Source organism: Babylonia areolata, chromosome 21 (assembly GCF_041734735.1).
Source record: "Babylonia areolata isolate BAREFJ2019XMU chromosome 21, ASM4173473v1, whole genome shotgun sequence".
Taxonomy (NCBI): domain Eukaryota; kingdom Metazoa; phylum Mollusca; class Gastropoda; order Neogastropoda; family Buccinidae; genus Babylonia; species Babylonia areolata.
Window position 1 is genome coordinate 37560805 of NC_134896.1, and position 9931 is coordinate 37570735.

At 42.8% G+C, this 9931-nt stretch overlaps 1 protein-coding gene across 1 annotated transcript in view; it reads left to right on the forward strand.

Moving 5' to 3' along the window:
• LOC143296496 (glutamate receptor 1-like) overlaps positions 1-8492 on the forward strand; it is a 44001-nt gene extending 35509 nt beyond the window's left edge. The window contains exons 10-12 of the mRNA XM_076608461.1: positions 2224-2457; positions 5268-5393; positions 8084-8492. Of these exons, the coding sequence (XP_076464576.1) occupies positions 2224-2457; positions 5268-5393; positions 8084-8194 (471 nt within the window). The 3' untranslated portion in view covers positions 8195-8492. The remainder of the gene's footprint in view (positions 1-2223; positions 2458-5267; positions 5394-8083) is intronic.
• The last annotated feature ends 1439 nt before the right edge of the window (positions 8493-9931 follow it).

Genomic DNA, 9931 nt, shown 5'->3' on the forward strand with positions numbered 1-9931 from the left:
TGGGCTAGATTTTTATCATAGTGGAGGGTGCCTTGCTCAAGTTACAGCCCCACTCTCTTGGCCAAGAGGGTTTTAGGACAGCCGGCGTTGGGATGGTTCCCAAAGGCCAACTAGCCCCCAAGGCTGCAGCGCTAAAAGCCAATGCAACCTTGCTTCCTAGTTTGAGTCAGTCCTTCACAAAAGACTAAGCTTTAAATGACTTCCGAGTGCAATGGAGAAACCATTGATCATACAGCTCTCACTTTGCTGTCGACCCAACTGTGTAAGCTTATGTCAGTCTTTGATATGAGCTGAGCGTTGAGCGCTTTGTAAAGCAAGAGAACCAACAGAGGGAAGGAAGGGAGGGGCTAACTTGGATAGAGGTATGTCTCAAGGGTTTCAAGGCCAGACTTGAAAGAGCTTAGTACAAACGTTTGACGAAGCGAAAGAGAAAGTTGTTCCATGTGCAACTGGATACAAAGACAGAGAGCGACGGCCGATTGTGGAGTGTGTGAATCTGGGGAACTCAGAAGAACAAAGCGATATAAACGACCCTTCAATAAAAAGCACAGAGGAGCAAAGACATAAAAGCGTTCGTTCAATGGCAAGAGGAACAATGCAATGTAAACTTCGTTTAAACAAAGTCTAGCGGAGCGAAGTACTATAAATGATGCCACTTGAATGAAATCTTATACTACAGAGGAACTAAATAACACAGACGTCCCTCAAATAAAAAGCACGGAAGAGTTTCAGTTTCAGTTTCAGTAGCTCAAGGAGGCGTCACTGCGTTCGGACAAATCCATATACGCTACACCAGCAGCGTAACCCAACGCGCTTAGTCAGGCCTTGAGAAAAAAAAAGGTGAATAAATAATAGATACATTAAAAAAAAAAAAACTACTACCACTACTAATAATATGTATAAGGCGCAAAAACTTGATGAAGTCAACTATAAGCGTACATAAATAAGTAAGTAAATAAATAAATAAATAATAATTATAACATAAAAAGGTAGTAATAATAATGATAATAAATAAATAAATAAGACAACAATGATGATAAATAAACAAATAAATGTAAAACATGAAGACACACATTCACACATACACCCACACATGCATAACAGATATGCACCAAACATGCAGTTTCACAGATATGAAAGCACAGTCAAATACACATAAACGTACATGAGCCCCAACACACACACACACCTTACCCTGCACCTCCTCTACCCCCCTCCTCCACACACTCATTTCTAGGCTACGTAGGCACAGAAGAACGAAGCAATACTAACGTTCCTTACAAGAAAAGAATTTACAGAGAAGCAAAGCAATATAACAGTCCCTTCAGTAACAAAAATTAAAAATGCAGAGGAACAAAGCATTGAGCTTCCTTCAATTAACATAAGATTTAAGAAAAGAAAAGAAAAAATAAAATAAAATAAAATAAAAACGAGTAACACTGGTTTAGGTCGTATCACTTCGAAGATGCGAAGTCACAAGAACACAAGTAGGCATACTTATTAACAGTTTGGTATTTGACACTTATAAGCTAGAGAGGCTTTTGTGTTTTGTTTTGATTTTTTGACTCACTTGTGTAAACAAAGTGAGTCTATGTTTTAACCCGTTGTTCGGTTGTCTGTGTGTGTGTGTGTGTGTGTGTGTGTGTGTGTGTGTGTCCGTGTGTCTGTGTGTCCGTGGTAAACTTTAACATTGACATTTTCTCTGCAAATACTTTGTCAGTTGACACCAAATTTGGCATAAAAATAGGAAAAATTCAGTTCTTTCCAGTCATCTTGTTTAAAACAATATTGCACCTCTGGGATGGGCACAAAAAAAAGAGAAAAAAAGAAGCCTAATTATATGCAAACTGCATTTACTGTTATATTTATATTTTTTGTATTCTCTAAACTTGGCACTTTGACCTCTTATTCTGACACAACAACAAGAGGAGTCATTATTATCATTTTTTTGTTCAAACGGGAACTTCTTTTGCTAAGCATGGAATTTTTATTTATTTTGCAAACGGTTTGGTGCAGATAGTAAAAAAGGGAAATTACTCTGTAATTAATGCTAGGGGACTTAATTTATCACAAGTGAGTCTTGAAGGCCTTGCCTCTCTTGTTGTTTGTTTTTTGTTGTTGTTTTGTTTTGTTTTGTTTTGTTTTGTTTTGCTGAGCTGTCTGATTGACTGGTAATGAGGACACAATCCAACCCGTGGAGTCTGCCATCATCTCATTCCGCAGGTTCAGCAGATGGTACGGCAGGAGCCCTGCAACATGTACATGGTGGGCGACACCAGCATGTCCGGGTCCTACTCGCTGGCCTTCCGCCGGATGGCCTCGGACCTCAGGGATCGGGTGGACCTGAGCCTGCTGGCCCTGCAGGAGAACGGCATCCTCAAGATGCTGGAGGACAAGTGGTTCGGCGGACCCTGCCACGCCCACGTACTGGACACCACCCTGCATCACGCAGACCAGGTGCTGCAATGATCGTCATTGTCATTATCATTATCATTCTGTTGTTGTTGTAAGAAGGGGGAAGGTGGCAGAGCGGTTAACTCACTCAGTACGGCCAGTCCTCTCTTCTCCTCTACACAGACCCCTCGGATGTCCAGTGGGTGTCTGACTGACCCAACCTTTAGCTTCCGTCGTCAGAATTGTGGTATTCTTTGTCAACATTCACGTCTTCAGTATAAGAGGCTTCCGCTTGCAATATTTTGATGATGGTAATTGGCGTGAAACGCTGTCAACGTCGTCTCTTTCGCCGTTCGTATGGAGAGAGTTAAGACCCTCATTCGCCAAGACATTGTATTTTATTGCATTGTATTACTCTTTTTGTCACAACAGATGTCTCTGTGTGAAATTCGGACTGCTCTGCCCAGGGAGAGCGCGTCACTACACCTTCTCTTCTTCTTCTGCGTTCACCAGGTCATGCTGTCAGATGTTCAACTTCCAGTCTGCAGCACGAAGTCCGCTGTCCTCCGCAGTGCAGCAGGTGGTCCCCAGAACTTCTCGTGGAGTTCCACCACACAGGGCCAGGTTTCCCTCCTCAGTGCACCAAAAGTTGGGCAGAACTGTAGCAAATGCTCTGGTGTCGTTGAACCCGTGCCGCGTGGGCATTCATCAGTAAGGGACAGTCTCAGTCTGTAGAGGTGTCAGTGAAAGGAGCTAGCAGTGTTCAGTTCTCAGTCGGAAGAGGACTACTTGCTGTGCTCTGTTTAATGACCAGAGAGAATCCTCCTCTGATCCAGCTTGGGGTTTGTTTCGTCGCTACACAGAGAGCGCCACCCTTTTTTTTTCTGCGTGCAATTTTATTTGTTTTCCTATCGAAGAGGATTTGTTCTACAGAATTTTGCCAGGGACAACCCTTTTGTTGCCGTGGGTTCTTTTACGTGAGTTAAGTGCATTCTGCACACGGGACTTCAGTTCGGTTTATCATCTCATCCGATCAACTAATGACTATAGTGTCCTTGAAGATCTCGGTTCGATTCCCGATCTCGCCCTTCCTCCCAAGTTTGACTGGAAAATCACACTGAGTGTCTAGTCATTCGGATGAGACTATAAACTGAATTCCCGTGTGCACCATGCACATGAAGCACTGAAAAAGAACCAACAGCAACAAATGGTTGCCCTCTGGCAAAATTCTGCTAAGGAAATCCACTCTTGATACTGAGGTGCACAAATACATACGAATGCACTCAAGGCCTCACCAGACGCGTTGGGTTATGCTGCTGGTCAGGCATCTACCCAGCAGGTGTGGTGCTGCTTATCATGTATAGATTTGTCCGAAAGCATTGACGCCTCCTTGGGAAACTTAAACTGAAAACTTTACGCTCTAAGAAGGTTCGTTCATAACATCCACAAAGAACGCCTGCTCAAAGTCTGTGGCCTTTCATGCCCTGCTCTCATGGTGACCTCAGTTTCGATACCCTTCCACTTCCGTGCTTGGGATGAGTCCTGTCAATGTCGTCAGTGTCGGCAGATTCATGGGGGGCTGTTGTTTGAGGGACGTGGTGGCGGTCTCCACTCTGGGAGAGACGCTCACTCAGTCTGGCTCCGCGACTAAGCCATTATTGTCGTTAGTAGGGGGCTTAGTAGGTGGTGTCCTAAGTACGTTAAAACAGAACAGGCACCACTGAACACCACCGAAGTGACTCAGCAGCAGTGCAGGGTCTCCTCTGGTGTGTGGCCTCCTGGCGACCTAACATCGATGGTTCCCTGTGGACTGCCGACGCTGGAACTGCGACGGACGAACCCGGGTGTGGCCGTGTATGGGGGAATCTAAATGAGCGGCGTGGGAGTAATGCCACTGAAACGGCGCAGATGATGGGGCAGAAAAAAAAAACAAAAAAAAACACCGCCTGCTTGAACTTTAAATCACTTTATTCCATTGAACTATAGGAGAGGCATTTATACAAAGAGAATCAGGGTGGAAATGCCGTTTGCAGTCACTGCATGCAAGGAAAGGGGCAGAGAGGCAAACAGAGTGGTGCTATCAGCGTGTGAAGGGGTGGTTGTTCACATTCCTTTCACCAGTGTTGCCAAAGTTATTTTTAGGGTTGCTGTGATAATTGTGCTGGCCAGACTCCACAGTTAACTACCGTCGGAGCTGAAAGAGTGGGGGAAGGAAAAGGATAGAGAAATAAATGCAGAAACAGAAGGGAAGAAGAGAGATGGACGGAGGAAAAGAGGAATACGGAAAGGAGAATAGTGAAAAGAGGAGAGAGAAAAATGCAAAAAGTGATAGAAGAAAAGGACGAGAAAAAACAAACAAAAAAAAAAAAAGAATCATAATAAATAAACAGATAAATGAAAAGAAAGGAGGAAACGTCTTTTTAAAAAAAATAATAATAAATAAAACAGGAAGGAAAGAACTATGTAAGACTGAAAAGGGGGGGGTGAAAGGAAATAAGAAAGGAGGCAGGAAAGGAGAGAGAGAAAAACAAACAAAAACAATGACAATGACAATAAGAAAAGAGAAAGGATGGGGGAGAAGAAAGGGAAAAACACAGGAGGAAAAGGGGGGGAAAAGGAAAGACAACGGGGAAGAAAAAGAAAGAAAGTAAAAGACTGAGAAGGTGAATACAGATGGTGTGGGGGACGGGGGAGGGGAGGAGAGGAGGAGGAGACGGGAAAAGACCTTTATTCGTTCGTTCATTCGCTTCTTTGCTCACTGACAAAGAAGATAAAAATACATTTTACAACGACAATAACCGGCAAGCAACAAAAACGATGATTATTTTTACGTGATTACGTTAACGTGCTTACCTGTGAAGAACTGATTGCAGGATATTCTTTTCTATCCTGTCAACCTGGGCTCTCTGTCAGGAGTGATGATCATCCTGGCTGCAGGAGTTATCGTGGGAGCCATTGTCACCGTCCTGGAGATTGTCGTCTTCAAGGTAGCTGAAAAGGTAATTAAGACACGTGCCCGTCTCGGGTATGTTTGTGGTGATGACAATGCCTTGATCCCTACTGATTACTATTATTGTTGTTGTTGTTGCTGTGTGTTGTTTTTGTTACTATGATTTGGTTATGTTCGAGGTTTATTACGTCTATGATGATGACAAAAGGTAAAACACCGATCAAGGGAATGTTTTTGGTGGTGACAGTGCTCTCTTTTTTCTTCTTCTTCTTTTTCTTCTTCTTTTCATCATTATCGCTACTATAATTCGGTTATGTTCAGGGTTTATTATGTATATGATGGTGACAAAAGGTAAAACACCGACCTAGGAAATGTTTTTAGTGGTGACAATGCTTTTTTCTTTTCTTTTCTTTGTTGTTGTTCAGTGTCATTTTTATCATTACCGCTACCGTAATTCGGTTATGTTCTGGGCTTATTGTTCCGGTGGTGACAAAAGGTAAAACACCGATCTAAACTGAGAATGTTTTTCAGTGGTGGTGACAATGCTCTTTTTGATATAATCATAATTATTACTATTACGATTTGATTGTTCTGATTTTCTTTTGTCTGTGGTGGTGACGAAAGGCAAGACAGCGATCTGGGGTATGTTTATGGTGGTGGCAATGCCTATTTTGTCATTAGCATTAATGGTTATGTTCGGGGTTTATCATGTTTATGGCGGTGACAGTTCCTTTTTTTTTCTTCATTGTTATTATCATTATTAATGCTGCTATAACTTGGTTATGTTCGGGGTGTATTATGTTTCGTTATGGTGGTGACAATGCCTTTTTTTCTTCCGTTCTTCTTTTCTTTTTTTCATCATCATATTTTTACTGCTATAATTTTTGTTTATTTGGGGGCTTTATAATCACTGCTACTTAATTTTGGTTAATATGTTCGGCTGGTTTATTACGGTCCTGGTAGTGACCATGCCTGTTTTGTTTTTTTTTTTTCTTTTCCTCATTATTGCTACTATGATACTGAATATGGTTGTGCTGGGTCAGTCTAGCATCGCGCCCCACCACTCATCACATCGGTGATGCGGCCCGAACGAAGACAATCACCCCGACAGAAACTGGAGTGCAGGGTGTGGGGAGCCGCTGGTGGGGAGTGGGGGTGGGGGGGAGGCCGGGGGACTGAAGACCTAACAACTCTGACACCACCACCGAGAGAGACCCAAGACTGGGGCAACGCTTCAAGATGCGCAGTCAGTGAAAATGCGTTTTAGTTTTGTGCGCCTGCAATTAGAATTCACGACCTTTTGAATGCAGGCTCGCTGACCCCTCGAATCACGGCGGAACAGACAAAGGCTGACCCTGATGTATAAAATGGTCAACGGCATTGTAGACATCCCTCCAGACAAATTTCTCAAGAAAGGATCCGGCAGAACAAGATCAAATCATCGACACAAATTTGTCCATCTTAGCTCCTCCTCTGACCCTTATAAATACAGTTTTTTCCCATCAACCATCCCCGTCTGGAACTCCCTGCCTGCAACAGCAGCAGAGGCTCCCTCCTTGGCAGCTTTCAAGAGGGAGCTGAACAAGATCACAGTTTAGTCCCCCCCCCCCCCCCCCCCCCCCCCCCCCCCCCCTTTTTTTTTCTTTTTTTTTTTCCCGGAGGGACGCTGCGAGTGACGGTGGGAGAGAGTATGTATACATGCTCTTTCTCATTGTCACCCCCTCCGGAGGAAAAGATAGGTCTACTTAGGTTTTAGCTAGGTATTTACGCCTCTGCGCACACAGGTCATTAATAGTCAGTAATGACGGCTGACCTTCCAATTTGAAGATTGAAGACCCCGTTTCCCCCGACTCTCTTTTCATCCTCCTCCCTCCCCTCTCCCGAACGATAACACTCTAATGTAAAATTCAGTACTCTAGCAAAATGTTTACAGTCACCAGTATGTGCGACTGGACATTAAACAAGATTCATCATCATCATCGTCGCTGCTTTGCTAATTGAGCTCTACACGGTAGTGCAAAACATGTGGATTTTGGTGTTTGCTTCGCAATCAATGAAAATTGTTTTTATCATAGTGATTACCCGGCTCCATCACCAAGATGCTTCACACTCTGCAACTGCCGACACTCCAACAGCGCAGACATGATCTGCGCCTCATCTTCCTCTACTAGGTGGTTGAGGGGTTGGTTCCGGCCATACCACCCTCTGAGTACTTAACTCCACACAAACCAGGACGACTCATAAGGCCACGAACATCTGGCGACCAGTACGATACCACCAGTGCGATCTCTGGTTATATAAGAAACAACACAAGAACATTCCAGGTCAGCAGATGTCAGACAGAGCAATACAGTCATTCTTTGTTAGTACAGTAAGAGACTGGAACCACCTGAAAGAAAACATCGTAAGAGGACCAACTCTGAGAGCTTTAAAAGACTAATAACATCTCAACAGTGAACCTGCTGAGCTGTGCGATAATGCCATAATCTTGGCGACAGCGATGTACTCAACAGATACAGATACAGATACCTTGCCCAGGGAGACACCATCTTCTTGCGATATATCATATATCGATAGGAAAAGGCTGATGGTTTCCCAAAGCTTCCCCCAAAACGATGTTACATGATGTGCATAATGTATTGTTCGGGCAGAATACTTGCAGATAAGTTTTTAAAAGTATTTCCCCTTGCTCAAGAAGTTTTTTGTTTCATCCAAGATTTGTTTGTTTGTTTGTTTCAGCTTTCGGATGAAGACAGGCAGCTACCCAGAAGGGAGGAAACCGAGGGAAAAGGCGAGGGAGTTAATGCCCCCAACATGGCAATGGGTACTCAGAACGTTTCTTCTGTGTAACCGGAGCTTAATTGTAAGACATCCGCATTGTTGGTGAAACACACGGTTTGATTTATTTGGCCTCCCCTTAAAAAAAATCAACACTTCACTTGAAAAAAATCAAATATTGTCATGCTTGTCATGATACACAATGATTACCTCTTTTTGTGCTTGATTTAGACACACACACACACACCAAGAACAAATTGGCTATTTGTTGTTGTTTTTTTGTTTGTTGGTTTTTTCATCTGATGCATGGTTGTGTACTTATTCAAACTGATAAGAGATCACATTGCAGAGAAAAACAAAGAGCAAGGAATCCGTTTACTGGCAAGTCAATGCAGACTTGAGGCATTTACATACTGTCCTGTTCATTTTAAACCAAGTCAGCTTCTCTTGATCGTATCTAAAATGCTTGAAACTCTTTACTCAGTCATGTAGAGACTGTGTGACTTTATCATTTCATACAGTATTATTTCTGCCAGCTCACTCTCCACTAACGTGAAGTTCTTTTGTTAAGGAGGAAGGTGGCAGAATGGTTAAGACGCTCAGCTGCCAATACAGAGAGTCCGTGAGGGTGTGGGTTCGAATCCCGCTCTCGCCCTTTCTCCTAAGTTTGACTGGAAAATCAAACTGAGCGTCTAGTCTTTCGGATGAGACGATAAACCGAGGTCCCGTGTGCAGCACACACTTGGCGCACTGAAAAAGAACCCATGGCAACGAGAGTGTTGTCCTCTGGCGAAATTACGTAAAATGAAATCCACTTTCATAGGTACACAAATATGTAAGCATGCACTCGAGGCCTGACTAAGCGCGTTGGGTTATGCTGCTGGTCAGGCATCTGCTCAACAGATGTGGTGTAGCGTGTATGGATTTGTCCGAACGCAGTGACGCCTCCTTGAGAAAGTGAAACTGAAACTGAAACTCTTTTGTTAAGTTCCCTCTGCCCTTTTTCTACATTGTGTGTGTTGAGTTTTGTTCTTGATTTTAGACAAGGAAATAAGTGGAAACCACTGCAAGAGAGAAAATGAATTAGCAAATGGATGACTGAGCAAATGAGCGTAAATATGTGCATATGTAAATGTAAAGTTGTTATATTCCTTAGTGTGTCTGTGTGTCTGCACAAGTGTTAAGATGTGTCTGTATGCACGTACAAAGGGTTTTGTTTATACTTGTGTGCACATGCATTCACGTATGCACATGTGTGTTGGAGCTGCAATATGTTTTTGTGTACCTTCTCTTTTTTTAAGCAAAATAAATGAAACAGCGACAGGGTGTCATCAGCAATTCAATCAAGACAGCTCATAATAATTTCTTTTCACATGTACATTATGTTGCAGAAAGTATCCAAGATCACAAGCTTCAAATGATAATATAATTATTCAGTCTGTTTAATTTCATCATGACAGGTCTGATTCCAATCATGTATTTATCAGGCATTATGTAGGATCGAATTCAGCTCCATGAATATTCATGCAGTCTTTCTCTCTCTCTCTCTCTCCATAAAAACATAAGATAGTGTGCATCATACCATCTCTCTTTCTGTCTCTCATCACATACACATTTAACTTTTCCTTTCCTTTATTTAATTTGGATTTGGGTGTGTGTGTGTGTGTGTGATGAACAGTTCCCATATGCCTGTGTAGTGTGATTTAATCTCTTGAAACCTGTAGTGTTGGATTTTAACATTTTACATATTTGCCATTTCATTCATGGATATGATTGTGTATGACTGGTTGACTGCAGTCAAAAGTTACA